Genomic DNA, 20,234 nt, shown 5'->3' with positions numbered 1-20,234 from the left:
GCGCTTCCCCTCCCCCTTCCTCAGTCCCAGCAGAGCACAACACCCCCCAGACACGCGCCAAGGGAAGAGCATCGAGGGCCCATCAGGCACCTGCCCCCGCAGCCCGCCCCAGGGGCCAGGCAGGATGGCGCGCCCAGGAGGACGCCCGGGCCACGCGGGCGGAGGCAGCACCAGGGGTGAGCGGTTAGTGCCAGATGCACAGACAGGATCTGGGGGCGCCGTCCTTCCCAGGGCCTCCAATTCTGAGCAGCTTCTGACTGACACGGCCCATTCTCAAAAACCCACAACTGACCTGGCACAGGGCCAGCACAGGGGACCCGCAAACGGAAGGAGGCGCCTGCTGATGGGAGCACGCCATCCTGCTGGACGCGCGCCCGCGGCACAGGGGGCTCCTCTGGGCACGGGGGTCCATGGCAGCCAAACGAGACATCGACAGGAAGCAAAAGGCCAGGCCCTTACTCAGCTAAGTGCCGTGGAAACCCACCAACACCTTGCTGGTAATTTCTTCTTTGAGCAAACACTATCTAACTAGAGACTAAAAAGCACCTACGTTTTGAAGGTAATGGAATTTCACGTGGTCCAAGTGAGACTTTAAAATCTAACTATGGTAGTGGAAAACAATAGATTTTCTTGACTACAAATGTTTTTATACCATGAGTATTAAAAAGATGTACAAAATAACCTGTAAACACAAGAGATAAACAGGGAAGCTGCTTCCCTAAAGCTTGATGAATAAGTCAGGGCAACAACAAACACCTCTGAACAGAACTCATATTTAAGCTTTTAATCTGATAAAGCTGATAAAAAGCTTCTCTAATAGTATTTTTCATCCTAAACCAAAATACCTGTAAACACAGAACCTTCAATTACTAAAAAAACCCCAAACACAATCAAAAACAAAAAATAAAGCCTCTAACAAAGCCAAAACAAAATAAGAGACCAGAACTCAATAAAAAGCCAGCATGTGATAAAACAAGATATTACTGTGTAGAGAACAGACATCGCAGACAGTATCGTTTGATTATAAAAGCGCCACTTTTTAATTTATCTCTCAAATAAAAAGAGCAAACGTAGGCAATAACTCAGTTCTGTAAAAAAGCAGCAAGCAGTGAACTCTAAGATTACTGGGAGTGAGTCAAGGCTAGCAACACCTCCCTGTGCTGAGCAGGTCACCAGGCGACAGCGCGACACGATTAGAGCCAAGAAGGCCTGTGCCGAGGCTCCCGCAGGGGAAGGGGCACGCCTCCGTGGCCGAGGGTCCAGAGCCTGCCTTGTGTTCATCTCCCTCCAGTCAAGCGGGACAAATCTCTCCCCTGTTCACCTCGACTGGCCTCTGACCATCAGCAAGCTGGGGCGCGGCCGGGAGCGGCCCCCTCCTGACAGCCGTCCAGAGCACGCACCTGCCCCGCGCCTGCCCCGCGCCTGACCCACCCCTGCCCCGCGCCTGCCCCGTCCCGCGCCTGCCCCGCACCTGCCCTGCACCTGCCCTGCCCTGCCCCGTGCTTGCCCCGTGCCTGCCCCGCGTCTGCCCCGCGCCTGCCCTGCCCTGCCCCGTCCCTGCCCCGCGCCTGCCCCGCCCTGCGCCTGCCCCGCACCTGCCCCGCCCTGCCCTGCCCCGCGCCTGCCCCGCCCCGCGCCTGCCCCGCCCTGCCCCGCGCCTGCCCCGCCCTGCCCTGCCCCGCTCTGCCCCGCACCTGCCCTGCCCTGCCCCCCGCCTGCCCCGCCCCGCGCCTGCCCCGCCCCGGGCCTGCCCCGCCCCGCGCCTGCCCCACGCCTGCCCCGCGCCTGCCCTGCCCCGCGCCTGCCCCGCCCTGCCCCGCCCTGCCCCGCGCCTGCCCCGCCCTGCCCCGCCCTGCCCCGCGCCTGCCCCGCCCTGCTCCGCGCCTCCCCTGCCCCGCGCCTGCCCCGCCCTGCCCCGCGCCTGCCCTGCCCTGCCCCGCGCCTGCCCTGCCCTGCCCCGCCCTGCCCCGCGCCTGCCCCGCACCTGCCCCGCACCTGCCCTCGGCGGGGCAGCCTGAGGCCGCGCTCCCCTGGCCCCTCGCATCGACTCACAGCTCTGCGACATCGAGAAGCAGCTCCTGAACGGGCCCCGCGGAGGCCCACGCGTGCCGTGGGGGAGTGGGCTCGCGCGCCCCAGGGGCCTGCCCCGAGTCTGGGTGAGCACCCGCAGCGCGCCAGGGAGGAACAGCCCAGGATGGGAGGGCAGCCCGCTGGCGCCTGCCCCTGCGCCTTCCACTCGGACCTGCGCCCGTGGGGAGGGGTCCTACGGCAACGCTCACGGGAAACACCAAATAGGAACACCTTCCAATTCAAAGAACGTTCTGGATAAGCTATAAAGTCACACAGCAGAAAGGCCAGAAGACCTACGAAAACCTTAAAAGTCGAAAATTGTGAAACGCACAAAGGAAAACACTAATTACTTGTGGAGCGTGATGGTTTGAGTTATCTTATGAATCCCAGAAAGAAAAAAATTGTCCTTTAACTGGCCCACTCCTGGGCGTGACAGCGGAGCCCGGCCCTCTGAGTGGAGCTGATGGGAGGGTGACACAGAGGCGTGGGGAGAAGGGAGCCCCGTGGACCTGCCACGAGAGGACGGCAGGGACCCACCCCCGAGGGCGGAAGCAGCGCTGGAGGCCGAGGTCAGCAGAGCCCGGCCCGGGGGCCAGCCACGGAGCGGCCCCGCTGATCCCAGCCCCGTGCCTGACGCCAGGTGGCAGGAGCCCAGGACCCGGGGCTGATTGAGAGAAGAGTCGCCGCTGGCCTGGACGTGGACGACCCACAGCCTCGGAACTGTAAGCTTTTACCGCTTATACAGCTTTATAGAAGCCAGGCCAGTTCTGGTACTTTGCCTCGGGAGCCCTGTGGCGAAGTAGGACACGGAGTATCTATGAATAATAGCTAAAAGCAGAAAAGGAAAAAGCCTTCTAAGTGTAAAATCCATTAGGTGACAGGAAGAAACACGGAAGGAAAGCTGCCACGCGCCCTCCCAGCCGACGCACGCCGGACGCTGGCGGCCACCCTGACGCCCCTTCCTCGGCCCCCTCCCCTCCCCGGGCTCCGGAGCTTCCCAACTGAGGCGGAGCACAGCTCCAGGTGCCGGCCTCCCTGCGCCGAGTGCGAGGGCTGCGCTGGCGCCGCGCCGCGGCAGGGCCCAGCAGGAGCGGCTAAAGCCAACACTTTTGCATACAAACAGGTCCAGAGATGCTCAAGCCTGAATCAGGCATTGTCTCATGGAGAAAACGTGCATGGAGACGTGCATGGAGAAAAAATACCTCTGTTAACTTCAAAAATACACGTCATATACATATGTAGCACCTATAAAGGAAACACAAATACCAGGGAAGAGAATATATCATCCACTTTTAAAAATATAAACTACTTTTATGTCAACATTTTGGAGAAAAAAATTTGTTCTTCATTTTTGCATCTACTATAAAGAAATATTTCCTTCTTGTGACTTAACTTGAGCTATTTTCAAGTATATTAGGGAAAAAACCGACCTGGTGCTCAGCTGTCACCACGGGAAGTTCGCTGTGGAGAGCCCTGGCTTCAGCCTCCTCCCCCTGGAGACGCAAAACCACCTGCTGGCTCTGCGCCCAGGAACGCCGCGGTTAGTTCACGGAGGCGTCACGCCCTGCACACGGGCGCCAGGCCGTGGGCTCCCGGGCCAGGTGTGTGACGCTGCGGCCGGCCTGGCTGGGCAGGGCTCCGCGCCCCTCTAGCCCACCGTGGCTTCGTGGGCTTGCCCACGGCGCAGGGCGCAGAGCGGGCTCGGCCGGGGCACCAGCGGCAGGCGGGGACGAGCCCCCCAGCAGGGTGGCTGTCCTTTCGGGGGATTTCGAGCCCCCCCAGCAGGGTGGCTGTCCTTTCGGGGGATTTCGAGCCCCCCAGCAGGGTGGCTGTCCTTTCGGGGGATTTCGAGCCCCCCCAACAGGGTGGCTGTCCTTTCGGGGGATTCCGAGCAAGGCCCGCAAGGCTGCGTCCTCCGTCACCGAGCACTGTGGCGCTAAGGCGCCTCCACAAACGTGCAGAGCAGCCAGCAGGGCCTGACTTTATTCTAGAATAAAGACAAACAAGGAGCAAGCACTGGGGAAACCTTCCTCACGGAGAAACAGGAGCCGTGAGAGGGCGCCCAGGGGCCCGGGTGTGCTCAGAGGGCGGTGGCGGCAGGACGCCTGCTTCCCAGGCGCCGTCGGTGCTGACACGGCTCAGAGTCTGCACCGCCCCGATGGGTGCGAGGCGAGCTGCCTTCCCAAGGCTCGTGTCGCGGCCCGCCCAGAGACTGCCCTACCGGGAAGGTGTGCCTGTGGAGACACGCCAGCTGCCACCCCAGCGCCACTGGCTCCAGGCACAGATGGAGAGGGAGGGGCAGCCGCGAAACTCTACGGTAGGTGGAGGCGCCAAAGCGCGCACGGGCTCTGACCCCCCTCCACGACACACTGAATACCCTAACGGGAAAGGCTCGGAGTGGTCGCATCATGAGGACATTCTCCTCAGAACCAGCCCCGGAGCTCTGCGGCCAGTCTCACGCCTGCCCAGCGGCCCCCGCCTGCCCAGAGGCCTCCACCTGTCCAGCAGTTGCCTGAATTCACCTTCATCTAGTTAAATCACCTCAAAGATTCAATTCTTCCTAAACACAGCAGGCCCTGTGCTGCTGCAGGTGTCCCGGCGCCCGCGAGCCCACGGGGCCTGCAGACCAGCTCATCCATCAGCTCTGCCGTCCCTGCTCTGGTCACGAGGATGCAGAGGCCTCTGAGGAGGTGCTCAGAGCGCCAAGGTCACCAGGAAGGACGACTGCAGGCAGAAGGAGAGTTTCCTAGGTTCTCTACAGCTGTCGATCACATATGGGTTAGTCAGTGGGGGGAGAGTGGAAGCAAAGAGATTCCATGACATTTTAAGTTCCAAAACAAAATTAAATATGCTTTTACAGTATTCTAAAGATATGAAAAAAAAGTGGGTAGTTTTAGCAGAGGGGGTGTGTGTGGATTAAAGAAAAAGTCAAAGCAGTGAAGTCAGGAACCACAGGTTTCAGAGAGGGGTCCAGGACGAAGGCGCTGGACGAAAACCTTCCTTTTTTGTTAATAGGAGCTGGCCAAGTAACTGCCAGTTAGAGCAAACGTTTCAGGTAGCTGGTTTGGGAAGGGGAAGGACGGTACAAGGCCCCTAACTACAAAGTGGCTGACAGGAAGACGGAGGAGACGAGACGGGTCCCGGCACGGAGGCCCGACTGAGCCTACTCCCTCGCCTGAGGACGGCAAGCCCGGGGCCAGGGCCCCCAGTGGTGCCGCTCGACGGCTCTGTTGTTGTAAAGGCGTTCTCTAAAAAGATGGTGCGCTGGCCTCGGTGCTTGTGCAGCTGCCCTCCTGTGGCTCTGGCCGGCATGTCTGCAGCAGCAGTGGGTCAGGCCCGTGAGGGCCGAGACGGCGCGGCAGGACGCGCTCTCTCACAAGAGGTGGGGCCCTCCAGGGGCCACACAGGGCCCTCGAGGGGGACAGGCTCTCCCGCCTGGAGAATGCTATTAGAAGTCGATTTAACTGTAAAATGGTAACACGACTCTCCGTGAAGAAGTGAAAAAATCAGGAAGAGGAGGCAAGTGGCCAAAGAGCTTAGATTATGCCGAACACCAAAACCAGGACGCCACGGCTGGAGGGAACGCGGGCGTGAGCGTGCTGAGACCGGCACCCGGGCCGCATGGCCCCTCGGTGCGCTGGGAGGGCCTCCCTCCACCCTGGATCCCAGCCACGTGCTGAGGAGCAGAAGCGGCTCACGGCATCTGTAACGGGGGTTAGTCGCCATCAAGACTCTGGGGAACACAAAATCCACACGTTCCCAATTCTTTAAAGTAAAATTAAAATTAGAAGCACTTTCATAGGCCATGCACTCTAATTCTTTGTAAATTATAAAAATAACGCATGGTACGTTTTAAGGTTATTAAACTCAATGTAAACTGAGTACTGCACCAATTCGGCCTAACGGGAGTTTACTTGTGTGTTTTTCCATCCTCATCCTATACAATGACTTTTTAAAAAGTTACTTCACAAATCCAACCTTTACAACCTCCCATCACTAACACAAAATCAGGACCCTACCTAAAGTGATGACATCAATAACTAACAATTTATGAGGAACAAAACAAACAACGACCACTGATGCGCTACATCGTCGCACTTGCTCGTCACTCCCGTCCAAGCCGAGCCACGTCCGTACTTCTGAAGAACTGCCGGCTCCAGCCGCACAGCCGGCCTGGCGAGGCCTGGGCGCGCTCCTCCTGCCCCCCTCAGGCCAGCCCGGAGGCTCGCGGAGCCGTCCAGCATCGTCCTCAGGGCGCCTCCGTGTGCTTGATGCTCTTTTCACAATGAGCCCCCTTGCTGGAAGGCTGCTGCTCGCCAGAGCCCCCGCCCCTGACCTGCGGGCAGGCTGGGCAGGGCTGCAGGGCCACGCTGGCCGGGGCTGCGCTGAGCCAGGTGTTCTTCTGATACCAAAGAATGAGGCTCCTGGCCGAGCCGACTGTCAGCACTCTGCTTAGCTCTTCTCCAGTAGGTGGGATGCCAGACACAAAAACAAATCTGGCTGGATATTTTCAATCTCTTGTTTATGCTTAAAAGTGAGGTGGGAAGTGGATATGGCTCCAAGAGGTGGGCTCCTGCCTACCACACGAAGGTTCCAGGTTCAGGTCCCAGTGCCTCCTAAACAAAGACGAGGAGAAGCCACCCCGCCCCGGCAAGCGGTGCCACGGCCTGCGGGGAGTGGGTGTGGCGCGGGCTGCTGGGCACCGCCTTGTGCGCGGTCCCGGGTTCGAGTTCAGCTGAAGGAGGTGAACAGACAATGAGCAGGCAGAGCCATGGGGGGGAGGGGCATAAATTAAAAAAATACACCTTTAAAAAAGTAGAGATGACTAGATTTCGTCAATATGGGTCATTGCTATAAAGGACAGCTTGAATTTGGAGGCGAAAAACGAAGCAGGAAGACAGCGGAGGCGGCTGTGGTGCTGGAATTCCTTCCAGGCCAAAAGCACCGAGGAGACTGGGTGCGGCCGGGGGCGCCCGAAGCCCCTCCCTGCCCCGAGGACGGGGGCTTCAGGCGGCTGCTCCCGCCCCCTTACTTCCTGCCTTACTTTTCCTCTCACAGAAATCGTCTCACCTCAAGAAGAGAATGATGCTTTCCTAATATTTTCTACTGCTTTTATAAATTCGATCATTAGCTAAGGAGTACAATTTTGTTCATAATGTTTGTAACTCTTTGCACTGAAGATAAAGCATGCCTGATTTCAGTGTGCGTGGTGAATTCCCTGAGCGCCCTGAATATTCAAATAATTTAACACCTGAAAAAATTTTCTAAACAAAATTGGCATAAATTCCCTTTGGAAGTGTCAATTACAGATAATCTATAAATAACAGGGATAATTACCACATTTAATAATACATTTAAGAATTCTATGAGTTAATTGCCACTGGCATAACAACGCCACATGAGGCTTTCTACAGCTGCGTCAATCACAAACACTCGACCCCGCCGCCCGCTGTCGGGGAGGTCACGGTACTCACTACTTGTACGTCTCGGAGCGGATGTACTCGAAGACGTGGGACACGCCGAGCTGGAACTGGTCGGCAATCGGGGTGACCCAGGGGTTGTTCTCGGCTTTGAACACCTGCTTCTGCCCCGTTAGATCCAAGTTCCCTGCAAAGGCGGAGAGAAAGCGAAGGTCGCTTCGGCCCACACAGACCGGCGAGGCCCTGCCCAGGCCCGCGCAGCTCCACGCCCCTCGGTCGCTCGGTGGGATGCTCCTTGGCTTCTTCCCTGGGCGTCAGGTACACGCCGCGCAGGGACAGCGGCCGCCCCAAGCAACGGAGCCCAAGGAAGGGGGTGGGGAGGAGCCGCACTGGAGGGCCCTGCCCTGGCTCCAGCCCTGCGCATGGTGGGCAGCGTGGCCCTGACGGCCGCCTGCCCCTGGGCCTCGCCCGCAACCTCCTTCCTGCCCTCAGCCAGGGTGAGGCTGGCCGCAGCGGTCCTGGATGGACAGACAGCCATGGGCGCCAGTGTCCCTCGCCTAACTCTGCAGCGGTCCTGCGCCCAGACCCTGCCGAGAGCAGGTGACGGCGTCTGCTGTGCCCGGGGGTCCGGCACGTGGCGCGTGCCCGGGCAGCCTCCCGCTCTCCGCTGCCCCGCACTGTCTGGGGAGTCCCCGGGCCACTGCACACCCAGGCCAGCCAAGGAGGGTGACGAGGCCGCGCCCCCAGCTGGGGCCTGTGCGCGCCCACGCCTCTGCTACGTGAAGACGAGGCGGCGACGTGGACGGCTGCGGGGCGAGGCGGCGACGTGGACGGCTGCGGGGCGAGGCGGCGACGTGGACGGCTGCGGGGCGAGCCGTCCAGAGGGCAGGTGCGAGGCGCCCAGGAGGAGCAGCGAGCAGTTCTTCAGGCAGAAGGACCGACTCCTGGACACCTGTCTGTTACATGCACTTGTAACGATTCAGAAGAACGGAGAGAGAAAAGACCAATGTAGAAACGATCACAGGTTCTCAAAACGCTTCTACGGCAAAGAGACGATACTAAATATTAAGAGAGCAATCCATCACGGCTGTTCATTTAATTAGAATTAGTTGGTGTCAAGTACACAAATAGGCAGATACGTTTCTCCACAAGATTATCAATATTGTCAATTTTCTTGCCTTAATGGTTCAACATCATTAGTCAGATGTGAAGTCATTTGGAAAATTAATGAGCGTGAGCCAGAAGGCCGCAGCGGTCCAGTGGAAACCTGCTCGGCGGGGGCCGTGCCGGGCTCCTCGTGGGGACGGGCCGCCGCGGCGCTCCTCTCGCGCGGTGGGGCGCGGACCCCCACGAGCCCGGCACCCGCTTTCACTTAGGGCCTGCACTGCGTGCCTCTCTCCGCTTCCTTACCGTTCCCTCATAACTTTTTTCTCCAATTCCCCACTTTTCCTAAAAATGCAGAGCGCAAATTTCTGGAAAAAAAAAGCCATCTGTTTAAAAACAAGCCTGTACTTCTGCAGCTGGTCACACGCACACGTATGCAGCCTCCCTGCTGGCGGAGGCCAGGCCGTGGGGGCAGCTGAAACCCCGGGAAGAGACCAGCCAGCGGCCGGCCGAGCACGCAGCCACCTAACGGCCACCTGCACCTGCGGCCGGCGACCCACCCTGCGCACCGGCTAGGAACCAACTGCGGGGAAAGGAGCTCTTTGGGAAAATGTGTGGGTTCCAAGTGGCTGCCAGCAAGGCCAGGAGCAGCGCCCGCGGAAGGCTGCCTGGGCACTGGGCGGCCTGCATGGGCATCTCTGCTCGCCCCTCCCGTCAGCCATCTCAAACGGCCTGGACTCCTGCTCCACGTCCCCGTGAGGTAACGCAGCTTCAGGCTCGCAGGGGCCATGGGACACAAGGCCAGGCCACGGAGGAGGGGGAGGACAAGGACAGGGGACAGGAGGACAGGAGGACAGCGGAGGGGGAGGAGCACAGCGCAGGGGTGCGCGAGAGGGGCTGGCCGTGTGCAGGCACCCCCATTTTAACTCCTGAAATAGGCCGAAACAGAAAGGCCCCCCAAGGGCCTGAGGACACGGGGCCTGGCGGGCGGGCCCAGCTGGTGGTGGCGACGGCCCCCGAGGGTAGAACCCAGCTCAGAACAGCCGCGCGTCAGGCGAGGACCAGCTCATTAGCAGGCACTGCTCGTGTGGGGACGGAGCGAAATTAACTTCACTGTTTTATTTGTGTATCAACACCCCTGAATCCACCTTTATTACAGGTTAAGTAAGGGATCAGCCTGCTACTCAGAACCCACGCTTCCGTTCCAGGTGAAAACGGCTAGTTTCGGCTGCGCTGCTTACGGGAGCTTACATTTTTATTACTTTGGGGCCCCGTGCCCCGCTCCCTGCAGAGGCCGCGCTGCAGAGGGTGCAGGCATTCCATTGACTAAAATATGTACGGAGATAATTAAGAATTGTGAGTGACACAGATGCTAAGTCTACAAGAAAAACCGCAATAATTTCAATCTAAATGTTAGCGCACTTTAAATTATTCACACTCAGAAACAATCTAAATGCTTTTAGGTTACGAGTTAATGATACATTCTCATAACTGATTTTCACTTGTGTTTGGGTTTAACAAAAATACCTCTGAGATAAGAGGCGAGGGGGGAGCAGCCAGCTCCGACAGCAGCGCCCGCCCTGAGCGGTGAGGGCGCACGTGCCTCCCTCAGAGCCTGGAGGTCCCTACGCAGGGGTGACAAGCTGTGGGGGACAGGGGCGGCAGGAAGGGCACATGCGGATCCTCTGCTTTCCTGGACAACCACATACTCTTATCACAGACACAAAAAAGGCCAATAAGCACCAAAGCACCAGAAACACACAGCTCCTGACAGTCCTTAGAACCCTGTTAGTCCAGAGCCAATCACAGTCCAAAGCAATTAACACACGTTTTAAAAATTGAACAGCAGCGTGACTCTCCTGGGCCCTCCCTACCCAGATGCTTCAGGTAGCAAACGCCACCTGGCACGGCAGGAACGTCCTTCTCAGAGCTCCAGAGAAGGGCTCAAGGGCTGCAGTGACACAGCAGGAAGTGCCGAGGCCAGAAGACGCCGCCCAGCGACTTAGAACGGGAGGACTCGTGACGCACCTGCGGGCAGTTCACCCGCCCCTCCGGCCCAGGGCCCAGCCGCCTCTCCAGGGCAGGGCCGAGCCTGGTTGCGCGGGAGCAGTGGGCCCCCTGCACGTCCCAGGGGCTGGGAAGGCGGCTCGCAGGCTCGTCTCGCAGGACGCTGTGGACCGGCCCACACGCAGGTTCCTGGGCCAAGGCGCGCGGCGCTGAGATGCGGAGCACAGTGCCTGGGACCCCCGGGACACACAGAACGAGATGTGGACCAGAGAGGCTGGAGCCCTCCGCCTGCACCGACTGCCCTCTGAGCACCGCCAGGAGCGCAGAGCAGCCACACGGCGCATTTGCAAAGATGGGGCAGCGCTTGCTTTGCTTTGCTTTCTTTCTTCTTGCCTCTCCGCCCACCACTATTAGCTCCTGGCATTACAGAAAACTTTTTCATGAGGCTAGCTGGATACAAGCGCAAGAAACAAATGCCTCAGTGTCTAGATTTTGGTGGTAACAAACTAAAATATTAAAAAACTCAACGTTGCAACAAAAGATTACAAAACACACAAAGAAACAGGATACAACCGCCTATGTAAAGGGCAGGATAAAGCGTTAGAAACCATCAATGGGGAGGGCCAGACACAGGACATACCATACATGAATATTTTTTTAATGGTCCTAAATATGCTCAAAGTTTTAAGGAAAACATGGATTTAAAACTGTGACAGCTGGAAGCTTTCTGGGACCCCAGAAAAGATCTGCTCTTGGAGCTAATCCATTCGGGTGGGTGTGGGCCTCTGATCGGGCTGGGTCCAGGTAGGCCTTGGACTGGACTGTCCCAGGGAGGCGTGGCCCAGGGTGGGCCTTGGTCCTCTTGCTCGAGTCCTTCATGAGCAGAGGGCTGAGAGCAGACCTGCAGAGAAAGCTGGAGAGACAGAAGCACGGGAGGCTGGGAGAGACGAGGCCCGAGGAGGGGAGACGAGCCGTGGGCCGATGGCCCCAGCAGGGCTCAGGAGGGAAGGGGCCTGGGGGAGGCAGAGACCCAGGCCAGCAGAGCCCCACCTTGCCTCGCCACGTGGCAGGAGTCCAGGACAGCCAGCGCCGACCTTGGGGAGACAGCACCCCGAAGGCGCTTGATTTGGACCTTGTCCCAGCCTCAGAGCCAAGCTTTTAGCCTAACAAACTGCCATCATGAAGGCCAGCCCACTTCTGCTGTACTGCTCCTGCAGCTTCTAGCAAGCTAAAACAGAAATTAAAGGAAATCACAAAAATAATAGATGAATAAAAGAGAATATAATTAAGAGACAGACATCACCAGAGGGAAGCAAACAGAACTGAATACCACAGGAACAGGAGTAAAAATGCCCTAAAGCGGTTCAATAGCTCCCGCTGGGAGAATAAATAATCACTCAACAAGATAAGACAATTGGAATTACTCAGTCTGGAAACAGAAAGGAAGGAGCATTACGGACATGAGCAGAGCCTGAGAGGACTGTGGACACCCTGGGTGTACCCCAGCAGAGCCTCTGGGGGGTCCAGAAAAGAGGAGGGGCAGAAAGACTAGCTGAAGAAATGATGGCTGAGAACTCCCCAAACCCGATGAAAAACAGGAATGCACAGATCCAAGAAGCTCAGCAAACCCAAACAGGATAAACTCACAAGGACTCAGACTGAGACATAAACTACTCGTCAAATTCCAAAGATGGAAAGAGAATTCTGGAAACCGCAAGGGAGAAGAAGCAAGTCAAGCACAAGGGAGCTACAGTGTAATGAATTTCATGCCGATTTCTCATCAGAAGTCATGGAGGCAAGAAGGGAGTGGTGTGGCAAATTTAAAATGCTGGAAGGGGAGGAAGCGTCCATCAAGAACTCTTGATTCAGCAAAAGGGGCCTTTCAAAACGAGGTAGAAATGAAGATATTTCCAGATAAACAAAGCGAAGGAGGTCGTCACCACTAGGCTGGTCCTACAAAAGGTGTTAAAAGGAGATTTTCAGGGTGAAAGGAAAGGATGCTATGCAACAGAATGAAGCCTGATGAATAAAGATCTCCTGTAAAAGTTGGGCATGGGTAAATATAAATGTCAGTTATATTTTATTTTTGGTTTGTAACACCATTTTTTACTTCTTACAGGATATAAAAATGCATAAGAAGTAAGAATAAATCAGTGGTTTAGTACTCACAATGTACAAATACATAATTTGTGACAAGTTATTGTGAAAAGAATGACATGAAAGTGGGGGGCAGTGGAGAGATAAAGAAACATAATTTTTGTATGCATGCTATCCAAGTTATGCTGGCATCAAACTAAATCAGACTGTTAGAGACTTAAGATGTTAAATTTAAACCCTACTGTAACCACAAAGAAAATATCAAAAAAGTATACACAAATGTAAATGAGAAGGGAGTCAAAAGGGTTCACTACAAAGGATCAATTAAATAAAAAAATAGTATTGGAAAAAATAAGGAACAAAAAAGGTTAAGAATTACAAAAATCAAAGAGGAAAATGGCAGATATAAGTCCTGCATTATCAGTAGTTACTTTAAATATAAACATGTTAAACTCTCCAGTCAAAAGTCAGAGATTGGCAGAATGGATAAAAAGTGTGACCTAACACAGTATATGCTGTTTACAAGAGAGTCATCTTAAGTTCAAAGACACAAGCAGGCTGGAAGTGAAAGGATGAAAACAGTCCATGCCAACAACGATTAGAAAGGAGGAGGCGCTGCAAGTAGTGCCAGCATCAGACGAAAGAGGCTCTAAGTAAAGCACTGTTAAAAGGACAAAGAACGGCACTGTGTATTGATAATGTTAACTCATCTAAGGGACTTAACAATTACAAAACTTACATACACCTAACAACAGATTTCCAAATAAAGCAAAGATAGAGGGATTTGAAGGACAAAATAGATGGTTCTATAACATCAGGAGACTTCAGTATACCATTTTTAGTAATGGATAGACCATGTAAATAGAAGATCAGTAAGGAAACAGAAGACTTGAATAGTATAAACTAACCACACCTAACAGATATACATAAAACACTTCATCCAACAATAACAGAATACACATGTGTCTCAAGTAGACACAGATGGTTCTCTAGAATAGACCTATGTTAGGTCACAAAACAAAGTATCTTCTCAAACCACAATGGAATGAAGCAAGAACTTAGAGAAAGAACTGGAAAATGTAAAAATATGTGGAATGTAAGTAATATCTATTAAACAAACAATGAGCCAAAGGAGAAATTAAAAGGGAGATTAGGAAATATCTTGAAATGAATGAAAATGAACAAAAAATCCACCACTAACATTATACTTAACAGAGAGGAGACTGCAAACTTTCTTCCTAAGACAAGGAGCAAGATGAGGATGCCATTCAACATTATACTGCTATGCAACGTTACACTGGAAGTTCTAGCCAGAGCAATTGGGCAAGAAAAAGAAACAAAAGACATCCAAATTGGAAAGTAAAAAATAATCTCTTCACAGATGACACGATCCTATATAGAGAAAATCTGAAAAAAATCTAATCAATGGTGTTTCTATAACCCAGCAATGAATGATCTGAAAATAAATGCATTACCAACAGCAACTATAGAATAAAATATCTAGGAATAAATTTAGCCAAGCATGAAAAGTACACAAATCATTGCTTACAGAAATTAAAGAAACCCTAAATAAATGGAAAGATATTCTGTGCCCATGCATTAGAAGACTTATTATTATGTCAATACTACCCAAAGTGATATACAGAGCCAATGCAATCCAAACAAAATCCCAACAGCTTTCTTTGCAGAAATGGGAACACTGATCCTCACATTCACATGGAGGGTAAGCGGCCTAAAGAGCCGACACCATCGTGAAAAAGAAGAACAATGAGGAGGGCTCACGCTTGCTGACTGCAGAACGCACTCCAAGCTACAGCAACAAACAGGGTGGTGCCAGCACAAAGACAGACATAAAAATGGTATCCATTTGAGAGATCAGAATATGCCTTCACATCTATGGCCACTTGATTTTTAATAGGGGTGCCAAGTTCACTCAATAAGGAAAAAATAACCTCTTCAACAAATGCTACTGGGAAAACTGAATATCCACAAACAAAAAATAAAAGTGGATCCCTACCTCACACCATATATGAAAATTAACTCAAAATAGATAAATGACCTAAATATTAAGATTCAAAAGTATAAAACTTAGAAGAAAACATAGGAAAAAACATAAGGTCCTTGTATTTAGCAATGGTTTCTTAGACTTTACACCAAAGCACAAGAAACAAACAAAAAAATAGATACTTTGGACTTCACCAAAATTAAAAACTTTTGAGTAAAAAGGACTTATTAATAAAGTGAAAAGACAACCTATAAATGGGAAAAATATTTAGATGCTATAGGTCTGATAAGGGTTTAATATTGCAAATATATAAATAACTCCTACAACTCAACAATTAAAAAAAAAAATCCAATTTAAAAATTAGCCAAAGAGTTAAACAGATATTTCTCCAAAGAAGATATACAAATGGCCAATAATCATGTGTAAAGATATACAACAACATTATCCATTAGGGAAATGCAAATCAAAACCACAATGAAATACCACTTCATACCCACAAAACGGCTACTATCAAAAAAGAAAAAGGAAAGAAAACTGAAAGTGCTGGTAAGGATGAGGAAAAACGCAAACGCTGAGTACATTGTTGGGGGGAATATAAAATGGTGCAGCTGCTATGGAAACAGTTCGGCAGTTCCTCAAAAAGTTAAACACAGAATTACCAAACGACCTGGCAAATTCGCTTCTAGGTATATACCCCAAGGAAATGAAAGTAGAGACACTGACAGATGTTTGCATGCAGTGTTCATCACTGCATTATTCACAAGAGCCAAAAGGGGGAAGCACCCCAAGTGTCCATCAGCAGATGATGGAAAAGCACAACGTGGACGATCCGTACAATGGGATGGAATCTTAAAAGAGGACGTTCCGGCGTATGCTACCACCTGGAGGAGCCCTGACGACGTCGTACTGAATGGAATCATCAGATGCAACGGTCCTAAGAGTCCACTTTCACGGAATAAACCTCGTAAGGCCAACAGCGGAGTGCAGGTTAGGCCGGGGCGAGGGGCAGTGGGGAGTCCGTGCCCAGTGGGTGCCGGACGGGAAGGTTCTGCGGCCAGAAGGAGGTGAGGGCCCCCAACCCTGCGATCGTGGCCTAATCCCCCTGAACGGTATGTCTGGGAGTGGTTGAGAGGGAAAGTTTCCACAATTAAGAAAAAAGAGAGAGTGCAAGACACAGAGAAAGACTAAGGAGCAAATGACAATTAAATGTAATACATGCCCCTTGACTGGCTCTAACAGGGGAGGAGAAAAGGCTGGACAGGACACTGCTAGGACATGGAAAGTTGGGATCCAGACTGTACGTTTTTTATCAACGAGAAATCTCCTCAACTCAGCATCTCTTCAACTTGAGGTGGTGATGTCTGTCAATAGCCTTGATCTTAGGAAACGCGCTTGGCAGGGCTAAGTGTTAAAGGAACGCGACACGTCCAACCTTGTTCCAAATATTTAGAAAGTAGACAGACATGTGGGTGGGTAGACAGACCGACAGAAAGAGAATGATACGGGGATGTGGCAGAATGTTAAGTTTCAACATTGGGGTGGGAATCTGGGTAGAGGATGCTTGAGTTCTCTGAATGGGGTTCGTATTATTCTAGCAACTGTCCTTTAAGTTTGAAAGTATTAAAAAATAAAAAGTTTAAAATATTAAGAAAAAGAAGTATACAACTCAAGGGGAAAACGTCTGCCCCATCTCCACTTACTAACTTACACCACTTAGTCCGAAAGTATAAAACGCATTACCTGTACACAATAGAGAAAAAACTGACATCCACCACCATTTTGGATGTGGGTAAGGATAATTACACCATGAATTTCTTTCCATTATTTTTGGAAAGCCAACTGTCTCGGGTTAAAAATATCAAATACCACCCCAGTAACAAAAAAGGAAAGTACTATGATGATACTCTACTCAGAAAAAAAAAAAAATCAACAAACACAAAATGGTTTTCAATGTGCAAAGGTGTCTCAGAAGCTCGTTTATTTGTGAAAAATAGAGCCTCGGGTTAGCCCAGCCCCATCAGCGTTCATCAGCTGTTCCGGAGCTACCAGCGAGCACAGCACCGTCAACCCCGAAATCCCAGCCTCTCCTGACTCCTCGTCACATCACAACAAGGAGTCTTCTAACAGCAACGCCTGCTTTACAACAGGCTTACGCAGTGCTGCTGCTGTGTCGTGACCCCCAGTGCGTGGAAGGCCTCTCCCGGGTCACGAGCCGCGGCCTGTGGGTGGCTGGAGCTGAGTCCAGTGAGGCTGGAAACAGAGTGGACGGCCGGAGGGGCGAGGCACCTGGCTACACTGCGTATGTCCTAACTAGCTTCTCTTGTGTTAGGTCCCCAGGTTTGTGGGACTTGGAAAAAGCCACCCTGGGAAACTGAGGCAGGCAGTAAATAAATCTCTCATATTTGCAGGGCCTGTTACACATTGTTCACACGAGTCACATGTATCGTTTTATTTAATTTTCACAATCTGGACCTAAAGAGGAGGCACACAAGGTGCACAATTTTGCTTGGTAACGATTTGTTGCCCTGCAACACTCTGCCGGTCAAGAGCCAGGATACGAGGCCAGAGCTCAAGAGAAAAATTAAACCCAAGTTACATGTCCTCAGGAAAGGGGCGTACGCAGCATTTACAGGAGGTCAAACAAATAATCCTGCAGACAACAGGGAAGAGAGGACATCAAGCTATCTGAAGAGAACTTTTTCCACAGCTCCCACTCCCTCGTATTCACGGGCCGTGTCCCAGGATCTCCCGGGAGAACCGTCAGAATCTGAGCCAGCGGGGCGGTGAGCTGTGGCCTGGTCCAGGCGCTCCCGCGGGGGCCGCAGCGTTTTCAGGGAGCGCGGGTGGACTTCGGTCAACTGGAAAGAGGAGGATAAACTGGACATAAAAGGCAGAAGTTCTAATTTTATAACATCCAGTATCTATCACCATCTAGGTAAATTATTTTCTCAAAGAACCTTTCATCTTATGTATTTTAAAGGAACACATTTCCTTTTTAAACGTTACAGCTCCAGTGCAGGGGCCGCCAGGCTGGCACCAAACCCCGCACTGGGGCAGAAGGTGCGCGCACGGCATTACGCGGTTTGCACTCCCACTCCTCTCGGCGACGCGGGGGCCCGCCGGGGGCGGCCTGGCGCCCTGGCTGCCCTCTGGTGGAAGCGTCCCCGTAACTGCCACAGGAAGTGTGGGAAGGCACAGACCGCAGAAGCTTCCGGAGTGGAGGGCCAGGCGAGGGTCCCGGAGGTGGAGGGCCGAGGCTCCGGGGGGGGGGGTCCCCCGGCCTGAGGCCGCAGGAGGTCGCCTCTCGGGCAGACCAGGAGGAAGCCACGACCGCCTGAGACCTGTCAGGAGAGGGGAGGCGACCCAGGCCAGACGCCAGCACTGCAGCACAGACCCCACAGCGGCCACCCCACCAGCCACAGCACACGCTAACGGAGCCCAGACCTCAGCCCTGGCAAACGCAGTGGGCGCCGCTGCCCGGGCTCCTACAGGGAAGCGTTTCCAAACAGTCCCAACACCGCCGCGCGGCGCCTTGGTTGAAGTTCTAAGGCCCTGACATGAGGGTGCCCCATAGTGCAAGCACAGGGGCGCCGGGGCAGCGCAATCACGCCCCCCGCCTGTACCTCGAGAGCAGCGACGTGGCAGCAAGTCAGCGCCCCGTGTGGAGGACGGGGGCCCAGGTATGGGAGATGGAGGCCCGCGTGCCAAAGACGGGGTGCCCATGTAAGGAGGACGGGGGCCCAGGCGAAGAGGACGGGGTCCACGTGCAGAGGACAGGGGGTTCACATGCAGAAGATGGGGGGCCTAACAAGGAGACGGCCCAGGCGGGATCGTGGCAAATGTGCAGGGAGTTCATGTCACGGGACATGGACACACACACAGAGCCCCAGGGAGGGTCACAAGCAAGCATCAATCGAGGAAGCCACGGCGCACGCTGGGTGACCCGCTTCTAAAATTCAGAGGCACTAGAGCAAGGAACGAAGGTGCAGCAGCAGTCACCGCAGGCCAGAAAGGTGGGCCACGGCTGCGGGACGCCCCTTCCGTGGCCTGTGCGGGCCACGTGTGGATCGAGAACCCCCCTGAGCACAAAGACAGAAAGAGGGAGAAAACTCGTAACTGCAGGCATCCTGTAGAAAACAAGGGACTTCCGAAGTGGGACGTCAGGCTGTCTTCTTCCCCAACACTCAATGTCAAAGACACGGGAGACGCGCGCTTTCTACACCCAGAAGGACTGTCAAGCAGACAGAGCTCCTGAACACGCAAGAACTCAGGACACAACGCGTCGCGAACCCCGTGGGGACGGTGACAAAAAGATGTGACAATGAAACCTGCCAAGCAAGCGGCAAATCTAACAGCTATTAATCTATTTGAGAACAACACTTCAAAATAGTTTATACATTTAATTTTTTTAGTGTTGTCCCTATCTTTTATTTCACTATAGAGTATCCTTATAGTAATTAACATCTTAATATTTCCTGAACTGCAATAGTAAACTCAGTTAATTTAGTCCTCTGATTTTCCTTTCTGAAATTGAAATAAAATTTAATACTTAAAAAAAAAAAAGACGTCTTTATTTTACCGAGAGTTGCCTTTCTAGCTCCTGACCCATCCTTCTGTCACAACTGTTATTTCTAGGGGTGAGATTTCAAGTGACTTCTTGAGCTTTCTAAGTACTCTGGTTTTAAAATAATAAATTAATTTTTGCTGACAATACAAGAAACACATACCCCCCCTCATGCCCACCACCCTCCCTAACACTCCAGAAAAATCTGCAAACGTGCCTGGAAACCTGCCTCATTTCCTGTCCCCAGCGGGAGGCAGGAGCGCCTGGCTCCAGGCCGGGCAGTCCCTGGCCAGCACTGTGCCGGCCGCAGGGCTCGACTGCTCACCAACACGGCGACAGGCTCTCAAGACCGACCTGCCTCTCAAAGCCAAGCGTCGGCCTGGGACTCCTCCCCCACGTCCGGCGCAGCTGGCCGGCGCGCCCACGCAGCCTGCCCTGCTGGCCAGACGCCGGGCCCAGCGGGGACGCAGAGGGTGAGGGCCGCCCCGCGGGCAGCACCCACAGCACACCTGCCCCGGCCGTCCAGCCGCCCCACGCTCCAGGGCAAAGGAGCCAGCCTCCCTCTTCTGACGGCAAGCCTGGCGTCCCATGGAAGCCAGTGAGAGTCTAAAAGACGCTCGCAGGGGCTTCAGAACCCGTCCTCCACAGGAGCAGCACGGGGCCCGGGGCGCAGGCTGTGGCTCCGCACGGCGCACCTGCGTCCGCCGTTACTGCTCGCCACGCGCGCACTATGGCGCTCAGCTCCAAACTCGCCACTTACAGGAATCCGCAAAGTACCAGCTCATGCCGCTGGTTCCTGCAAATCTCAGGAGCCTCTCATGAAGAACTTCTAGCTTTTTCCACCCCAGATCTATCGTAAACCAGGCTCTGAAATTTCCAGAAGTGACGTGAGTCAACAGCAACAGTGAAGTGATGAAATGAGAAAACCTCACAGCATATTTAAGACGTGCCGGCGACTTCCACAAGA

The 20,234-nt window shown here is 53.5% G+C and overlaps 1 protein-coding gene across 1 annotated transcript in view; it reads right to left on the bottom strand.

Annotated features, from left to right (window-relative positions):
- Nucleotides 1-20,234, bottom strand: part of RSU1 (Ras suppressor protein 1) — a 94,304-nt gene that overhangs the window by 32,902 nt on the left and 41,168 nt on the right. Inside the window, exon 8 of the mRNA XM_058297913.2 lies at nucleotides 7,545-7,677. Coding sequence (XP_058153896.1) covers nucleotides 7,545-7,677 — 133 coding nt within the window. The remainder of the gene's footprint in view (nucleotides 1-7,544; nucleotides 7,678-20,234) is intronic.

The sequence above is a fragment of the Dasypus novemcinctus genome, chromosome 5, assembly GCF_030445035.2.
Source record: "Dasypus novemcinctus isolate mDasNov1 chromosome 5, mDasNov1.1.hap2, whole genome shotgun sequence".
NCBI lineage: Eukaryota > Metazoa > Chordata > Mammalia > Cingulata > Dasypodidae > Dasypus > Dasypus novemcinctus.
Note: the sequence above shows the minus strand (reverse complement) of the source record. Positions and strands in the feature narration are given on the sequence as shown.